At 44.0% G+C, this 19,764-nt stretch overlaps 1 protein-coding gene across 1 annotated transcript in view; it reads left to right on the top strand.

Annotated features, from left to right (window-relative positions):
• plch2b (phospholipase C, eta 2b) overlaps positions 1-19,764 on the top strand; it is a 29,991-nt gene that overhangs the window by 5,646 nt on the left and 4,581 nt on the right. The window contains exons 3-19 of the mRNA XM_042090218.1: positions 60-303; positions 2,768-2,897; positions 5,838-6,008; positions 8,094-8,187; positions 8,619-8,822; positions 9,175-9,295; positions 10,079-10,253; positions 10,583-10,696; positions 13,420-13,503; positions 14,603-14,703; positions 15,126-15,214; positions 15,616-15,801; positions 17,280-17,387; positions 17,815-17,939; positions 18,310-18,394; positions 18,874-19,020; positions 19,281-19,360. Of these exons, the coding sequence (XP_041946152.1) occupies positions 60-303; positions 2,768-2,897; positions 5,838-6,008; positions 8,094-8,187; positions 8,619-8,822; positions 9,175-9,295; positions 10,079-10,253; positions 10,583-10,696; positions 13,420-13,503; positions 14,603-14,703; positions 15,126-15,214; positions 15,616-15,801; positions 17,280-17,387; positions 17,815-17,939; positions 18,310-18,394; positions 18,874-19,020; positions 19,281-19,360 (2,258 nt within the window). The remainder of the gene's footprint in view (positions 1-59; positions 304-2,767; positions 2,898-5,837; positions 6,009-8,093; positions 8,188-8,618; positions 8,823-9,174; positions 9,296-10,078; positions 10,254-10,582; positions 10,697-13,419; positions 13,504-14,602; positions 14,704-15,125; positions 15,215-15,615; positions 15,802-17,279; positions 17,388-17,814; positions 17,940-18,309; positions 18,395-18,873; positions 19,021-19,280; positions 19,361-19,764) is intronic.

Raw genomic sequence — 19,764 nt, 5'->3', positions numbered from 1 at the left:
ATGTGTCCTTCCTTGTGTCCTAGTCACCACTGACTCATGAGTCCTTCCTTGTGTCCTAGTCACCATTGACTCCATCCATGAGGTGTGTGAGGGCCGACAGACAGAGATCTTCCAGCGCTTTGCCCATAACAACTACGACCCCAACTGCTGCTTCAGCATCTACCATGGCGACCACATGGACTCGCTGGACCTGGTGGCGTCGAGTGCGGAGGATGCACGCACCTGGATCACCGGGCTCAAGTACCTGCTGGCTGGCATCAGTGATGAGGACAGCCTGGCCAAGCGCCAGCGCACCAGAGACCAATATCCTTCAGGGCAGGCAGGGGGGTCAGGAAGAATTGGGGATAAGGACTAGAGTGGAAATCTCTAGAAAGGTCCCTTTCACATTAGCCTGGCCTAGCCCACCTAAAGTCTCCACTCATTTTATCTCCCAAGACACTAGTCTGGCTCCTCACAATGCGTTTGCTTCCCTCAGCCACCAGGGTGGAGGGCCAATCAGCCATGAGAGGGCAAGACGTGAGTTTCCCAATCAAAACAGTAGTAGCAACGATTTGGTTTATTATCAGTTTGTAAAGGTTAGGCAAAGCAGGAAATAATATGGGGAATCATTGATCAATAGGGATCCCTTATCAATGTGAGCAAATAGGCTGGGCTAATAATTTCATGCAAAGTCTACGCCCATTACAATGTTAGGGTTGGAAATATTTCCCAGAGTGAGTACCCAGACTTTCTTCACAAGGTGATACAGTGGTGAGTCTGTTGAAACCAGTTCTACTTTGGTGACTAGGCTACTTTAGCATTGGTGACTAGGCTACTTTAGCATAGACCTCTGAAGTTCGCCTACAAAAAAGAACCAAAACGGCCATCTTTGCCGGATGTAAATTGAAGCTAAGTACCTATGGCAAGTTGCATTGCAAGTGCTCCTTGTTGGTGCCCCCCAATCCCAATCCTCCCCCACCTTTCTTATGCAGCCCTTGCCACTTAATCTACTAAACCCCTCTTCTACTGCACTTTTTACCCCCCCCCCCCCATAAATGCACAAATAGGCTAACACCAGACATAATTTCACTGCATTTCTTACATCCAGTAACTATATGCATGTGACAATAAACTTCCTTGTATCCTTGTAAGTTAGCTCTGGGGTAGCAAAAATCTAAGTGTGCCGCCTTCACTTACCGGAGATTACAGTATCCACTCGAAGGCAGAGGACAAAAGTGTGTTCAGGAAAACGTCTGCATTTCAGAATTTTTCATCCCCGCGAGAGTTTAAAGAAGCCCTATGCAGGTCTGGTTATTCCTTCGCTGTTTCTGGGTTTTCGCTTGATTTGGGCTCGCATTTTTCACGACATAGCTCCCCCTGCAGCCTCGGTAGCAAGTGACTGCTGCGCTAAACCCCTACTAGCTAGCGAGCTAGCCATCAAGGAACCAAGCTAAACATATACAGGGCTCACAATAAAACGGTCGAGAAAACACATTGTTCAAGAGACTATCAAACCACATAACAAAGCTAAGTCACATCTGGATGTGTTCGGACCGCGACCAGAAAGTTGCATATTCGTTTTTTCCGGAGAGAAGCACTAGGGGGAGAAGAAGCACCCACCAAACGACCCAAAAAGTGTTGTAGAACCATCGGAACGACTCTCAACCTGCATAATTAAGGTAATTTTTGCTAAAATTGTTGCATAGGGCTTCTTTAACAGGTGCGATAATTCAAAATCCCCATGTTATTTTCCCATAGGAAAAATCGCCAGATACCGGATGTCAAAGATGGCAGCTTTTTTGTAGGCGAACTTCAGAGGTCTATTGGTGACCAGTCTTCTTTAGCATTGGTGAATAGGCTACTTTAGCATTGGTGACCAGTCTTCTTTAGCATTGGTGACTGGGCTATTTTAGCATTGGTGACCAGGCTACTTTAGCATTGGTGACCAGGCTACTTTAGCATTGGTGACTTTAGCATTGGTGACTAGGCTACTTTAGTATTGGTGACTAGGCTACTTTATAGCATTAGTGACTAGGCTACTTTATAGCATTGGTGACTAGGCTACTTTAGCATTAGTGACTAGGCTACTTTAGCATTGGTGACTAGGCTACTTTAGCATTAGTGACTAGGCTATTTTAGCATTGGTGACCAGGCTACTTTAGCATTGGTGACTAGGCTACTTTATAGCATTGGTGACTAGGCTACTTTAGCATTAGTGACTAGGCTACTTTAGCATTGGTGACTAGGCTACTTTAGCATTAGTGACTAGGCTATTTTAGCATTGGTGACCAGGCTACTTTAGCATTGGTGACCGGGCTACTTTAGCATTGGTGACCAGGCTACTTTAGCATTGGGGCTATTTTAGCATTGGTGACCAGGCTGCTTTAGCATTGGGGCTATTTTAGCATTGGTGACCAGGCTATTTTAGCATTGGGGCTATTTTAGCATTGGTGACCAGGCTGCTTTAGCATTGGGGCTATTTTAGCATTGGTGACCAGGCTATTTTAGCATTGGTGACTAGGCTACTTTAGCATTGGTGACCAGGCTACTTTAGCATTGGGGCTACTTTAGCATTGGTGACCGGGCTACTTTAGCATTGGTGACCAGCTACTTTAGCATTGGTGAATGGGCCTCGTTCCTGCATCTCAGTGGTATATCTGTGTGGCTTGTTGTTTTCTCACTATAAAGAAAAAGTTGCAACAGTTGAATCAGGGCCAGATCTATACCAGATCCAGATCCTTTCTAGAACGCTCTCTCTCTGGTAGTTTGTCCTTGACTCGCTGTGCACATGGCTGCGTCAGACATTCACAGAGGCCGATAAAAATGGTGACGGGAACCTGAGCATCGGGGAAGTGCTACAGCTCCTGCACAAGCTCAACGTCAACCTGCCCAGAGAGAAGGTCAAGGAGATGTTCCAGGTAATATGTGTGTATGTGTGTGTGTGTGTGTGTGTGTGTGAGAGAGAGAGGGAGGGGGAGAGAGAGAGAGACAGAAAGAGTTCCAGCTAGTGACATCACTGCAGGTACACCTGTCTTATTTGCCTTCAAGCAAAGGCAGCGGAAACACACATGTGTGCTTTTATAACACAACACACACTTCAGCTTTTATAACAAAACACACACTTCAGCTTTTATAACAAAACACACACTTGTGCTTTTATAACAAAACACACACTTCAGCTTTTATAACACAACACACACTTCAGCTTTTATAACAAGACACACTTCAGCTTTTATAACACAACACACACTTCAGCTTTTATAACAAGACACACTTCAGCTTTTATAACACAACACACACTTCAGCTTTTATAACACAACACACACTTCAGCTTTTATAACACAACACACACTTCAGCTTTTATAACAAAACACACACTTCAGCTTTTATAACAAAACACACATTTCAGCTTCTATAACAAAACACACACTTCAGCTTTTATAACAAAACACACACTTCAGCTTTTATAACAAAACACACACTTCAGCTTATATAACAAAACACACACTTCAGCTTTTATAACAAAACACACACTTCAGCTTTTATAACAAAACACACACTTCAGCTTATATAACAAAACACACACTTCAGCTTTTATAACAAAACACACACTTCAGCTTTTATAACAAAACACACACTTCAGCTTATATAACAAAACACACACTTCAGCTTTTATAACAAAACACACACTTGTGCTTTTATAACAAAACACACACTTCAGCTTTTATAACAAAACACACACTTCAGCTTTTATAACAAAACACACACTTCAGCTTTTATAACAAGACACACACTTCAGCTTTTATAACAAAACACACACTTCAGCTTTTATAACAAAACACACATTTCAGCTTATATAACAAAACACACATTTCAGCTTATATAACAAAACACACACTTCAGCTTTTATAACAAAACACACACTTCAGCTTTTATAACAAAACACACATTTCAGCTTATATTATTGTGACGAGGGCATCAAATGACACACATTTCAGCTTATATTATTGTGACGAGGGCATCAAATGACACACATTTCAGCTTATATTATTGTGACGAGGGCATCAAATGACACACATTTCAGCTTATATTATTGTGACGAGGGCATCAAATGACACACATTTCAGCTTATATTATTGTGACGAGGGCATCAAATGACACACATTTCAGCTTATATTATTGTGACGAGGGCATCAAATGACACATTTCAGCTTATATTATTGTGAGGTGGGCATCAAATGACACACATTTCAGCTTATATTATTGTGACGAGGGCATCAAATGACACACATTTCAGCTTATATTATTGTGAGGTGGGCATCAAATGAACATGCACCGAATGCTGATTGGCTGACATGTAGGAACAACACAACGTTGCCATAGCACAGCCCTTTCGTGTGTGTGTGTGTGTGTATGTTTGTGTGTGTGGGAGTGTGAGTGGCCAAAACTTGACTAATAAGTACACACATAGGCAAAGAGTAAGTATACTCTGTGGCAATATCCCATGTCGTTTTAAAATATTGGTCTGAATGGATTTAGCATTGCATGTTAACCTTAAGCAATCTGATCTGACTGAGTTTTTGGGTTGTGTGGTGTGTGTACCATAAGGAGTAATCAGTAAATCCTCATAATCGTCAGTCTTAAAAAGTCTTAAATTTAACTTGTTGAAACCTGCAGAAACCCTGTAGGCCTACAGGTCAATGCAGCAATCTCAGTCATGTTTACAGAGTGGAATAAAATACCTACAGTGTTAAACGTCAGGAACACAGATGTGTGTGTGTGTGTACAGTATGTGTGTTTGACACTCCATGTTTATGCATGGATATGTGTGTATGTCTTTGCACATGTGTCTGTGTACAGTATGTGTTTGTAAGCGACACATTTGTGTAGCGTGTGGTGTGTGTAAACCATGTGTATGTACTGTAGGTTTGTATGTGTTATCATGAGGTTTGTGTGTGTTATTGTGAGCCTTGTGTGTGTTATCGTGAGGTGCGTGTGTGTATATCGCATCCTCTCATGCAGGTGTCAGTGTGTGTGTGTGTATGGCCTCCTCTCGTGTGGGTGTCAATGTGTGTGTGTATGTTATCGTGAGCTGCATGTGTGTGAATGTGGCCTCCTCTCCATGTGGATGTCAGTGCGGATGTGTGTGTGTGTGTTGGTGTGTTTTAATGAGCTGTGTGTGTGTGTGTTTTCGTGAGCTGTGTGTGTGTGTTTAGCTGCGTGTGTGTACGCTAGTGTGAAGGCGTCCTGTAGACTGGCCATATGGTGCTGAGGGAGCAGATGGCACGCGTGTACTTCTGTGTGTGTTGAACACGCAGGACTCCAATAATCCAGCCCCTGTGTGTGTGTGTGTGTGTGTGTGTGTGTGTCCGAGTCCTCCAACAGACCGCTGTTTGGAGCTGGAGTTACAGAGAGTGTCCAAACAAACTGGGCTTCAGTTTGTTAACAAGTGTTTGTTGTTTGTTTGAATGCCAGTCTAAATGCGTTAACTTTCTGAAGATATTTTGTAAAAGATAAACCATTTTATGAGCTAAATTCACCTACCACCTACTTAAGTTAACAATGTCCATGATGCACATTCATGCATTTATTTTGAACTGCTTGCCATCAACACATTTAATATAACTTGTCAACATGCCCATATTTCAGCATGCATATGGTGTGTTGATGCAGATAGTTTAACACTGTAGGTATTTTATTCCACTCTGTAAACATGACTGAGATTGCTGCATCGACCTGTAGGCCTACAGGGTTTCTGCAGGTTTCAACAAGTTAAATTTAAGACTTTTTAAGACCTTTTTAAGACCATTATAAATTAAATTTTTGGTGTGTGACTGTGTGTGCTCCGCCTCCTTTAGGAAGCAGACACAGATGATAATGAAGGTTCTCTGGCCTTCGAGGAGTTCTGTGCCTTCTATAAAATGATGTCCACACGACGAGACCTCTACATTCTCTTGCTGTCCTACAGCCACCAGAAGGAGTACATGGACCTGAGAGACCTGCAGCGCTTCCTGGAGGCCGAGCAGAAGGTCAGAAGGGCTGGTGCTCGGCCTCTCACTGCACTCTCCACTGCCTCTTTTAGCCTTAGCTATGCTAGCCTCTCACTGCACTCTCCGCTTCCTCTTTTAGCGTTAGCTATGCTCGGCCTTTCACTGCACTCTCCACTGCCTCTTTTAGCGTTAGCTATGCTAGACTTTCACTGCACTCTCCACTGACTCTTTTAGCAGTAGCTATGCTAGCCTCTCACGGCACTCTCCATGAACTCTTTTAGAATTAGCTATGCTAGCCTCTCACTGCACTCTCAGGTTCTTTTAGCATTAGCTATGCTAGCCTCTCACGGCACTCTCCACTGACTCTTTTAGCATTAGCCATGCTAGCCTCTCACTGCAATCTCCACTGACTCTTTTAGCATTAGCTATGCTAGCCTCTCACGGCACTCTCCACTGACTCTTTTAGCATTAGCTATGCTAGCCTCTCACTGCACTCTCCACTGACTCTTTTAGCATTAGCTATGCTAGCCTCTCACTGCACTCTCCACTGACTTCTTTAGCATTAGCTATGCTAGCCTCTCACTGCACTCTCCACTGACTCTTTCAGCATTAGCTATGCTAGCCTCTCACTGCACTTTCCACTGCCTCTTTCAGCAGTAGCTATGCTAGCCTCTCACAGCACTCTCCATGAACTCTTTTAGAATTAGCTATGCTAGCCTCTCACTGCACTCTCAGGTTCTTTTAGCATTAGCTATGCTAGCCTCTCACTTCAATCTCCACCGATTCTTTTAGCATTAGCTATGCTAGCCTCTCACGGCACTCTCCACTGACTTCTTTAGCATTAGCTATGCTAGCCTCTCACTGTACTCTCAGGTTCTTTAAGCATTAGCTATGCTAACTTCTCACTGCGCTCACAGGTTCTTTTAGCATTAGCTATGCTAGCCTCTCACTGCACTCTCAGGTTCTTTTAGCATTAGCTATGCTATAGCCGAAAGAGTGACCAGATTTCTTGGAACTAAAATCGGGACACTTTGCTTGTGACTGTAGTGCGCGTGCATGCACACACCTTTAACGTGAACATGCACCAGGTCAGACAGACACAGACATTAGGCTCAATTTTACGTTTAGCTCAAAACTTACAGGGGGTTTGGGGAAAATTATTAAATATTGTTAAGTAAACGCACAAGCTCTGCGCACTTTCAGCTAGAGAATAGCCGGCACAATGCCTTAAACACACATGTTTAGTCCGTTGTTTGTCTCCTGAACATTCCTCACCCATTATCCAGACATGCATGAAAACATTTAACTCACAGCCATAGGTTATTGAGAATGATGTCTTTCTCTTGGCATTGTAGTAGCATAGCAATATAACCGTTAACATGAGGCAGATATAAAGAGGCATTGCAACAATGTTTACAAAGATACATTGTAACGTTGGCTGCAAAGATTACCCTGATACACACACACACACATTGTCGAAATCATATCATATGCTGGACGCTTTAGGCTATAGTCTTTCTACATAGGTTTAGTTAATGATTAGGCTATAATAAGACCATGTCGGCTATGTAATCGCTGACAAATGGGACGCTTTCATAGTGGTTGGTTGGTGTAAACTGGGACATTTTAGCGTCCCGAAAGGTTTTTGTCCGGACTCGGGACACACAAATGATATTGATGGAAATGTTAGTGCCAGACTAGTATCTCCCTGAGAGGAGCTCTAAGTGGGCGTGGCCAGAATAGCACCTTAATAACGAGAATTAGGGTAGCCCAGCTCCTTAACCACTACACTACTGCAGGCTAGCCCAGCTCCTTAACCACTACACTACTGCACGCTAGCCCAGCTCCTTAACCACTACACTACCACCGCCCTACAGGCTGCTGCAGGCTAGCCCAGCTCCTTAACCACTACACTACTGCAGGCTAGCCCAGCTCCTTAACCACTACACTACTGCAGGCTAGCCCAGCTCCTTAACCACCATTCCTTATTTCTGTCTTTCTTAGCGGGGGTATAACAAACCCCTGTGGCAGAAAAACACTTCAAAGATCTAAATATTTACCCCTCTAGTTGAACATGTATCTCATATAGGGATTTAATGTGTTTTCTATGCTGTTTGTTCACAGATGTTCAATGTGACACGGGAACATTGCCAAGAAATCATAACCCTTTTTGAACCAAACCCTCAGAACGTAGATGACATGGTCCTGGGCATAGACGGTGAGTGAACTACTTTTCTGTTTTCCACAACAGCAGGAATCAGGAAAAGGTGAATGTGGAAGTTCTGAAGACGTAAAAGTAGAAGTTATGAAGACATGAAGAGATGATTGTCCTCTTCAACAACTGGGCAGCATGGTGTTTAAAACTCTGTTTCAATATGTTCCTCGTCATCACAGTGTTAGTGTGGCATGGGGTAGGTTTGTTTGCATGGCTGTGTGTGTGTGTCCGTGTGTGTCTGTGTTACAGTAACTCTCTCTGGTCGCCTCAAAGTTAGTGCCCATGTTTGTGTGTGTGTGTGTGTGTGTGTGTGTGTGTGTGTGTGTGTGTGTGTGTGTGTGTGTGTGTGTGTGTCGCATGGGGGAGGGCTGTGTGCATGCCTATTTGTGTGTGTGTGTGTGTGCATGTGTGTTCACTCTCCCTGGTCCCCTCAGGCTTCACTAACTACATGCGTAGTCCGGCGGGGGACATCTTTAACCCGGAGCACTACCAGGTGACCCAGGACATGACACAGCCCCTGTGCAACTACTACATCTCCTCCTCCCACAACACGTACCTGACTGGAGATCAGTTCCTCTCGCAGTCCCGCGTAGACATGTACGCCTACGTCCTGCAGACCGGCTGCAGATGCGTCGAGGGTAAGTGTGTGTGTGTGTGTGTGAGTGTGAGAGTGAGTGTGTAAATGTGAGTGAGTGTGAGTGTGTGTATGAGATCCATACCCTGATCTGTGTGTGTGTGTGTGTGTGTGTGTGTGTGTGTGTGTGTGTGTGCTCTTTCCCTCTACCCTCTGTGTCCATGTGTATTTACTATCCATACTAGTTCATACTATCTATGAGCCTGATAGCCCTGATTTATGTATGTATGTTTGTGTGTGTACTGTGTGTGTGTGTGTGTGTGAGTGTATGTGTGTATGTGTGTGTGAGTGTGTGTGTGTGTGCACATGTGCACAGTCCACTTTCCCTTCTAATGTGTGTGTGTGTGTGTGTTTAGTGGACTGTTGGGACGGTCCTGACGGGGAGCCTATCGTCCATCACGGATACACACTCACCTCCAAGATCCTCTTCAAGGACATCGTGGAGACTATTAATAAATATGCCTTCCTGAAAAGCCAGTAGGTGGCGCTCTCCTCTCCCCTGCACAACTCCTGGCCCTGCTAGAGCGGGAGCATAAACCCAGAAACTCAATTAGACAAATATGGACATTACACCAGATATTACACCAGACCTTACACCAGATACACTGGATAAGGCACCGGATATTGTGTAAAACCCCTTGGGGATCAATAAGGTATCTTCCTATCTATCTAACTTTGACCTCTATACCTCTGGAGTGATGTATTCATGTATAGCAATGTAAACATGAAGCATTTCAAGATTGTTGATGAATGATAGATAGATAGATAGATACTTTATTGATCCCCAAGGGAAAATTCATGGTCTCAGTAGCATACAGACATCATACACACAACATTCACTAACAGCAGAAAAAGTAATAAAAGTATATAATATAAAAAACACAACTAAGCAATTAGGACAGTAGAAGATAAAGACCATACTAAAATACAAATTATAAACACTAAATCTAAATCAAGTCTAAAACAGTATTCACATAGTGTGGTTAGAGGTGATTAAGCATGAGGTGCTTGCAATGACTGAGACAGGGACTGAGCCTGAAGGTATTTTGTTCAAGTTGGGGTTGTGCGGATTGGGGCGAGATAGCCCAGTGACCCTTCTGTATTATCTAGACATTGAACATTAGCCGGCTGGGAAACACTAGCACATTACAGAAACGTTGATGTTTGTTTGTTGTCCTTATGAATAAATAAATAAATGAAAATGATGATTATCGTGCGACGGTGCTCTGTGTGACTAACGGTGCCTGCGCCGCTTGTCAGGTACCCAGTGATCCTGTCCATCGAGAACCACTGCACCGTGCCGCAGCAGAAGAAGATGGCCCAGTACCTCATCGAGGTGCTGCAGGACAAACTGGACCTGTCCAACATCAACGCCAACGAGACCACCAAGCGCCAGCCATGCCCAGAGCTGCTCAAGGGCAAGGTCCTGGTCAAGGTAACGCCACCAGAACCGTCCACATACTCCAAACCAAAACGTTAAACACCCACAATGGGAACAATCTATTTTCAGGGTTAGTGTGCCGTGGTGTATATTACTGTGCTGTCCATCAGGGTTAGTGTGTGTGTGTGTGTGTGTGTTACTGTGCTGTCCATCAGGGTTAGTGTGTGTGTGTGTGTTACTGTGCTGTCCATCAGGGTTAGTGTGCCGTGCTGTATATTACTGTGCTGTCCATCAGCGTTAGTGTGCCATGCTGTATATTACTGTGCTGTGGGGTGGCAGGGCAGTGTGTGTGTGTGTGTATGATCGTGCTGTCTGTCCATCAGGGTAAGAAGCTTCCGGCGAACCTGGACCCGAGCGCTGAAGAGGGAGACGTATCGGACGAGTCTAGTGGCGAGGAAGAGGAGGAGGAAGAGGAGGAGCCTCAGATGAACGGACAGGTGAGCCATTCACACTGTTCACACACACACACACACACACACACTCATATACACACACAGACACACACACACTCATATACACACACACCAGAGGCAGAGCCAGAGGGGTGGCTCGGGGTGGCACAGGCCACCCTTGAAATTCGATTGGCCAACCAGGTGCCACTCCAGAATTCTAGTCTACGGTTGGCCATTATGACGGTCTAAGGCAGGACCTTTCTTGATGCACTTGCAGCGCTAGTTTGAAGGATCAGACAGATGTAGGAAAGTGGCAAACATGCTTGCTATTATACATGACTTATTGTTTTTAGCATGTGAGTTTGGGCCTACAGGCTACTGCTTGTGCTAACACGCAAAGATATCTATTTACCTATCGCATCTGCCAGTGCCTATTTATCTAATCACACACAGAAGTTGCGTCTGTTGAATCATGTCATCCTAGACTAACTTTCCTACCTGCTTATTTTACCTAGCCTACCCAGCCAACATTAGCTAGGTCATTAAGTGTTAACTGTGGGCCTAAAAGCGTTTAATGATAATATTGTCCTAATCAAGGTTTGAAAATTGAAGGTTCACAGGCTACTGTGACCTTGGTGCCCCCTTCTTTCAATATTCTTTGTATCTGACTAATAGCGATTTTCATTTAACCTATGGCCTGTCAAAATAATCTTAGCCTTCACAGCACAAATTAATTTAGTCTTTTATGCAGTGGAGAAAGTGACAGCGCACAGCAAGAAAGAAAGAGTGTCCAAATTCACCCTCTGTTGAACTACCGTACTCACGAAGTAGAACTCGCGAACTCGCGACATTACATGTAGCCTATCACATCACATGAAAGAGCTTTTTCTCAGCTTTTAAACGATGTTAGTCACTAGTTGCTGTGGTAAACGGTTCGCGAGAAAAGTAACTTTAATTTAATCATATTATTATACAGTTCTGCACCCATCTCCCTACCCATTCATCTCGGTGGAATGCTTTGCGAACTCTTCCCATATACAAACAATACATAACAAACCATATATCAGAATAAACAGCGGACCTTACCGAACACAAAGGTGTAAAGCATCCCCCTGTACAGATAGCCATTCCAGAGTAATCTGGTTTTGAATTTGCAGCAAATGTCTACATGTCTCCAACTTTGGGCTTTACATTTCATAGCAGGCCAAATAAAACATAAAATGTTAAATATAGCCTAGATATTTGTAAATATTAAAATCAGATGATTTACAGTTCTATGTAATATGTCATGTTTCATGTTTTTGTCATGTTTCATACAATGATGCAGGTCTACTGTACTGTTCATCAAGCTCACTCATTATAAACACTCGTCGCATAGGCTAGGCTACAGGTAGCGATATGAATTCTGGTGACCATTCAACCAGTGAAGGATTTGTTGTGAAATATTTACATTTTGGGAAGTTTACGTAGTTTAGGCTAAACTGTATGTTTCTTTCGTCCCCCATGCCTGTTTTATTCGTCCCGACCAGGAGGGATAAATGAAACATTGCGCACGTTCCACTTCCAATTGTATTTGACAAAAGACGGATGTAAGTTATTGCTAGTGACAAAATATTAACTTTCGGTGTGGTCTCTTTGTAAATAACGTTTAATTAAAAAGTGTTTTGATCGTCCCAGCTGTCCCCTATAGGCTAGTGGTGTCCTATATCCAAGGGGAATATCCTCATCCCTATGTACTGCCACTCTGTTTCGAGGGACAAGGGGAAGGGTAGGCTAGGGGAAGGATGACAAATGGGATTGAGCCTTGGGGTCTGTAGCATAAATGTAAATTAATGATTAGATTAAGGTTAGTCTTTAATTGGTGTTTATTTCATTCATATTTCATACAAAAGGATTTTAAGCATTTTGTTGAGAGGTGTTTGTTAATTTTGGATGACTTTGTTATAGCTCTTTGCCAGCTCAGACAAAAAAAGCAGGTCAAATTATTTTAACAGCTACAAAAATAGATGGCCATAGATAGCCATATAATAGAATAGAATATATTTTAATGTCCCCATGATGGAATTTGTTTTAGCACAGCATAACCCATTGATCGACAACTTATATTTAATATATTGGTTTATGTGGTTCTGCATTTTATACAAATGCATTTTATCTTTGTCCTTCAATTGATGAGTATGGTGTTTAGTGCATGGTTTTCCTAATGTATTTGTGCTAATTTAACATCTTGAGCCTGTTTCTGTTTATCTGGATGTTTTGCCTCATGCCACCCTTGAATTAATCAGTGCCCCACTAGGGCCACCTTTGTTGAAAATGTCTAGAATCGTCACTGACACACACACACACACACACACACACACACACACACACACACACACAGGTGCGGAAGAAACACACACTGTAAACCCAAACACTCAAACTAACTCAAAACAATTTAATTCTTGAAAAAAGGAACTCCTAACTATCGTTTTTTTCTAACTCTAAAGAGTAACTGCCAAAGAGTACTGAAGCCATGATGTAGCGTTGTCAAAATCATGTCATGGAGACGGTACGAGTGGAACCTAGATCCCCATGATCCTTTGCCAGATCACAGTAATCATCTAATTGAACAGTCCATTTGAGGCAGGCTAACTGAGTCCAAGTTTACAGGGCAGGGGTCATAAATCGAGTCTGGTTAAATGGATTGTATGGTCGCCATGATTTTATGTAACTGTACATGCAGTTTTATAAGTGTGTGTGTGTTTGTGTGTGTGTGTGTGTGTGTGAAGAGTGTGAATGGCTCAGCTGCTCCTCAGGAGTCGAAGGCCAGCAGGTTCCTCAGAAGGTCATTTATGGGCAGCTTCCGACGCAAGGTAAGACTCTTTCTTTCTTTCTCTCTCTCTCTCAATTCAATTCAATTCAAGAAAGCTTTATTGGCATGAACATTTCAATAACATTATTGGCAAAGCTCAATTACATGTACACAAAAATATAAATAAAATAATGTAAATTGTACATGTACGTGAACTGTAAATTAAGTAAGACATAAAAGTTAAGAGACAATTCTAATAATAATAACAATCCTATTATTGTGTATGGCTGTGGCCTCACTGGCGGTCCCTCAGGTCATGGCAGGCTGCTACAAATTTTGCAGCCACAATGGCCACATCCTCGTTCTCTCCGAGGATGTAAGGCAATTTACCCTCATTTGTCAAAGTTCGAAACTCAGGGAGGATTGAATTTAGTTTACTGAATGACAATGTTCGAATTTCATCATATTTCGGACATTCTGTCAAGAAGTGCAGCTCTGTCTCCACAGCCCCCAAGCTGCAGTGTGAGCATAGCCTCTCCTCTCTGGGCAGCCAGGTCTGCCTGTGTCTGCCTTTTTCTATGGAGAGACTGTGCTCACTGAGTCTGTACATTGTCATGGTTTTCCTAAGTTTTGGGTATTTTAGTGTACTCTCTTTAGTGTCTCTTTCTGTACTTTTAGTGTCTCTCTTTCTCTCCCTCTCTCTCTCTCTTGCTCACATTCTCTCTCTGTACTTTTGGGTCACTGTACTGTTGGGTCAGTGTACTGTTGGGTCAGTGTATTGTTGGGTCACTGTACTGTTGGGTCACTTTACTGTTGGGTCAGTGTAGTGTTGGATCAGTGTATTGTTGGGTTAGTGTACTGTTGGGTCAGTGTATTGTTGGGTCAGTGTATTGTTGGGTCAGTGTACTGTTGGGTCAGTGTACTGTTGGGTGACTGTACTGATGGGTCAGTGTATTGTTGGGTCACTGTACTGTTGGGTCACTGTACTGATGGGTCAGTGTACTGTTGGGTCACTGTACTGATGGGTCAGTGTACTGTTGGGTGACTGTACTGTTGGGTCAGTGTACTGTTGGGTCAGTGTACTGTTGGGTCACTGTACTGTTGGGTCACTGTACTGTTGGGTCAGTGTACTGTTGGGTCACTGTACTGTTGGGTTTCAGAAAAAGAGGCGGAGCAAGAAGAAAAACATCCTGGAGGATTCCGACACGGACCCTGAGCAGAACAAACCCACCTCACGCAAGCAGGACGTGAACTACGGCAGGTAGGAGGCAGTCGCCATGTACCGCATGTACACACACACACACGCAGGCACACACACACACGCACGCACGCACGCACACACACACACACACACACACACACCCAGACACACACACACACACACGCAGACACACACGCACGCACGCACGCATGCACGCACGCACGCACACACACACACACACACGCAGACACACACGCACGCACGCACGCACGCACACACACACTGTTACGAATTCATTTCAAAACATATGAAAAGGTAACATAAAGAAGTCACAGGGCTTCGGTGTTACGGGAAAAAGTATTTATTTCTCTATATGCTGTGATGGAATTCGCATAAGAGGTCCCGGTGGTTAAACGTGTGGGTCACACACACACACAATGTCCAAGCGGAGGAAGTAAACCTGTCTCACTTCCCTGTTGCAGGAAGAGGAAGACCATGAGGCTCTCCCGCGCTCTCTCTGACCTGGTCAAGTACACCAAATCAGTGCGGGTCCATGACATAGAAACACAAGGTGAGGGATCAGACCAAACCAATCAACTCTGGCAAACTATGCATCACTATATAGCTGGGGATCAGACCAAACCAATCAACCCTGGCAAACGCTGTTGAACAGCCATAGAACATAGGGGGGCGCTGAGGCGCAGCAGGCTGCAGCGCCCGTACCATGTACGGGTCTGAGTACCCACGGGGACCAAGTTTCAAATCCGACCTGCGGTCATTTCCCGATTCCTACCCCATCTCTCTCTCCCACTTACTTCCTGTCCTGTTCAATAAAGCCAAAAAAGCCCAAAAAAAATATACTTAAAAAAAAGCCTTAAAAAAAAAAGAAGAACAGCCGAACATAATCAACTGGGCGTGTGCCTCTCTTCTGATTGGCTGATAATGTGTATCCGTGTCTGTGGTTGGCTGTAGCCTACATGAGCAGCTGGCAGGTGTCCTCCCTGAACGAGAGCATAACCAATCAGATTGTGGCGCTGAAGCCGGGTCAGCTGGTGCGGTTCAACCAGCGGCAGCTGCTCAGGGTGTACCCCTCCAACTTCAGAGTGGACTCCAGCAACTTCAACCCCCAGCCGTACTGGAACTGCGGCTGCCACATGGGTAAGGGCATGTGCCAATCAATCAACCGACCAACCTCTCCGTCAACCAATCAATTAGTCTCCCAAACAATAGAGTCCCGAAGTCTGATGTAGCGTTTCCATGACTGCAGAATCACTGGATCTAAACAAACTTTCGAAGTGTCTTAAATAGCATTGAATGTAGACATGTGGCATCATTTCTAGCTAATAAATTGTTTTAAATGTAGGCTATAGCCATTTAAACGCGCTTTACCTGCTAGGCAGCAGCTTACCCACATAACACGGATTCCCTGGCAGGGGTAATATAAAGAAACCAAATTCCAGTGGATATTTCACGTCTTCTGAAAGACTGGCGGCTGTTAACTCATTGAATGCCAAGCTGTTTTCGGAAGCTTTGTCCTAGAGTGCCAGCAATCTAGACCATTGTTGATGATTTTTGTACAGCCACAGCATATTCTGTGTTATAGCTATGAACACATACAATGGCTCGTTTAAAAGGTGAGACTTTAAGCTGGGTGCAAACCGTGTATTTCTACACGCCTCTGTTCCTCAGAAATCCCAAGCTAAACAGTGGCTAATTTGTCATCAAAATCGCTGTTTTTTTTCTAGAAATGGAGATATAACGTCTTTCATGAAATATGAAGTGTTGCCTGTAAACTTTCCGGGAAGTGATCAGCGAGACCTGGCGAGACTGACACCTAGTGATAGACCTACGAAAATGGCCTGGTTTTGTCGTGCATGCATCACTGACGTGCATACGTCACTGATTCAACCCAAAGCGGCAACCGAGTTATGATAAAATGTCCAGATAAAATGTCCAGATTGTGCGTTTTCATGAGTTTTCGATCGTCATATATTTCATTTCCATTCATCACAGAGTTCCCAAAATCACATATAAGGTGTGTTAGAGTGTCTAGTTTCGTAATTAAAAAAAAAGCTAAAAACTTAATATTACGTTTTTGGCACTCAATGAGTTAAGAGTTTTTTTTTTTTTTCTTAAAAAATAAAGCCAAAAAACGTCCGTGAAATTAAGGATTTTAACCGCATGCTGTGAAGTTACATGCAGGTCTCTTTTACGGAGGAAACCCATGCTAAAATAAAACTCTGTAGTCACGAATTTGATCGTGTTGGCATGAATATATGTTGTAGTATGTGATTCCTACAGTGTAAAAAAATATACTAACATCTTAGAAACTTTGTAAAATTATTGAAATAGATTAAGAAAGCCACTGCTAATGGTGATTTCAATGGTTAGATTGGTTTGTTTAGATCCAGTGAAATTGCTGCCTTGGCAACGCTACGTCATGGCTTCAGTACTCTATTGTTGCCCGTTTAGCAACACTACGCCATGGCTTCGGTACTCTATTGTTGCCATGGCAACACTACGTCATGGCTTCAGTACTCTATTAAACAATCAATCAATCAATTAGTCTGCCAATTAATCAATCAATACATCCATCATTTCCATGTGTGTGTGTGTGTGTGTGTGTGTTTCTACAGTCGCTTTGAATTACCAGACTGATGGTCGTAGTCTGGAGCTCAACAGGGCCAAGTTTGCTGCCAACGGCAACTGTGGATTCGTCCTGAAACCCAAGTGCATGTGTAAAGGTGTGTGTCTGGTTCAGAGGAATGTGTGTGTGTGTGTGTGTGTGTACGTCCTGAAACCCAGGTGCATGTGTAAAGGTCTGTGTCCGGTTCAGAGGAATGTGTGTGTTGGGTACGGGTTCAGCAGGGTGTGTTTGAGTCACGTTTTTTGTGTTTTAGCATGTGTATGTTAGCGTGTGTGTGTTTGGTGCTGTGAATGTGTCTGTGTGTGTGTGTGCACATCTTGTATACATCTTGAGTATTTCTCATTGGTGCTGTGAATTTGGTCTCCCCTATCCCCCAGCATAGAGTCTTGTGTGTGTGTGTGTGTGAGAGAGAGAGAGAGAGAGAGTGTGTGTGTGTGTGTGTGTGTGTGTGTGTGCTGTGTGTGTGTGTGTGTGTATGTGTGTGTGTGTAAGTGTGTGTTGTTCATGGGTACTGCTGTGTCCAGGTGCCTTTGACCCCTCGCTGGACGATCCGTTGCCAGGACGCAAGAAGAAGCAGCTGATGCTGAAGATCATCAGTGGGCAGCAGCTTCCCAAACCCAAGGACTCCATGCTGGGGGACAGGGGAGAGGTGACACACACACACACACACACACACACACACACACACACACAAACCCAAGGACTCCATGCTGGGGGACAGGGGAGAGGTGACACACACACACACAAACCCAAGGACTCCATGCTGGGGGACAGGGGAGAGGTGACACACACACACACACACACACACACACACATACACACATACTCACACACACACATACTCACACACACACACACAGAAACCCAAGCACTCCATGTTGGGGGACAGGGGAGAGGTGACACACACACACACATACACACACATACATACTCACACGCACACACACATACTCACACATACACACACACACAAACACACTGCTTGTTAATATAAGCTCATAATGTGTATTTGTTGTCAGATTATAGATCCGTTTGTTGAGGTGGAGATCATCGGCCTTCCAGTGGACTGCCAAAAGACTCAGACGCGAGTGGTGGACGATAATGGTGAGAGGAAGCTCACTGTAGTTTCACACTTAGTGATCTATCTATACATATGGGCCCAACACACCTTTGTGATCTATGCATGTACTGTATGTATGGGCCCAACGTGCCTACAAGGACCCCGGTTCCACACTTAGTGATCTATGCATGTATGCACTATACATATGGGCCTGACGTGCCTACGAGGACCTCGGTTGCACTCTGACTGGCGGCCCTCTCCTGATCCCACCCCCCCCCTTGTATCCACAGACACGCCCCCCTGGTATCCACAGACACGCCCCCCCTGGTATCCACAGACACGCCCCCCTGGTATCCACAGACATAGACACGCCCACCCTGGTATCCATAGACACGCCCACCCTGGTATCCACAGACATAGACACGCCCACCCTGGTATCCACAGACCGGCAATCCAAGTCCAAGTCCCCCAAAATGTACTACTGTGCATTGGCCACGTTGTCAATGTGCCTGTTGATTGACAGGTTTCAACCCCATGTGGGAGGAGACTCTGCTGTTCAGCGTCCACCTGCCTCAGATCGCCCTGGTACGCTTCACCGTCTGGGATCACGACCCCATTGGCCGAGACTTCATCGGCCAGAGGACCATAGCCTTTAACAGCATGCTGCCAGGTATTCATAGCCAGTCCACTAGTTACCACATTGAGGTTGAGATTACTTGACACAAAAGTGACGTCAGATCTTCTGGAGATCCATAATGAATATGATGATCCATTCACCCTGACTGCATTTTTTTGTTTTGGAACCATTGGAAATGAAAAGTTATGTTGTCTATTCGTGGGCTAAAATGTGATTTATATAATGAAAAATTATGTTGTCTATTCGTAGGCTAATATGTGATTTATGTGTGCTGCTTCATTCCTGTGTGGAAGGTTATCGGCATGTGTATCTGGAAGGCGTGGAGGAGGCCTCCATCTTTGTTCATATTGCAATCTCTGACATTAGTGGCAAGGCAAGTTTATCAAACACAGTGAGATAGCAAAGTAACACTGAGACAAATTAGTCCTGTAACAAAGTAGCGCTGTAGCAAAGTAGTGCTAACGCTAACCCTATAACAAACCAGTTATAAGCCTAACCCTAAAATTTTACTTATTTATTTTATAAGCCTAACCCTAAAATTTTACTTTTTTATTTTATAAGCCTAACCCTAACATTTTACTTATTTATTTTATAAGCTTAACCCTAACATTTCTCTGTAGCAGAGTAGTGCTAAAGCTAGCCCTATAACAAGCTAGTTATAACTCTAATGGTAAACAAGCTAGTTATAACTCTAATGGTAAAGTAGCAAAGCGCTGTAGCAATGTAGCACTAACACTCACCCTAAGGTAACGCTGTAGCAAAGTAGTGCTAACGATA

This window comes from Alosa sapidissima, chromosome 4 (genome assembly GCF_018492685.1).
Source record: "Alosa sapidissima isolate fAloSap1 chromosome 4, fAloSap1.pri, whole genome shotgun sequence".
Taxonomy (NCBI): domain Eukaryota; kingdom Metazoa; phylum Chordata; class Actinopteri; order Clupeiformes; family Clupeidae; genus Alosa; species Alosa sapidissima.
Note: the sequence above shows the minus strand (reverse complement) of the source record. Positions and strands in the feature narration are given on the sequence as shown.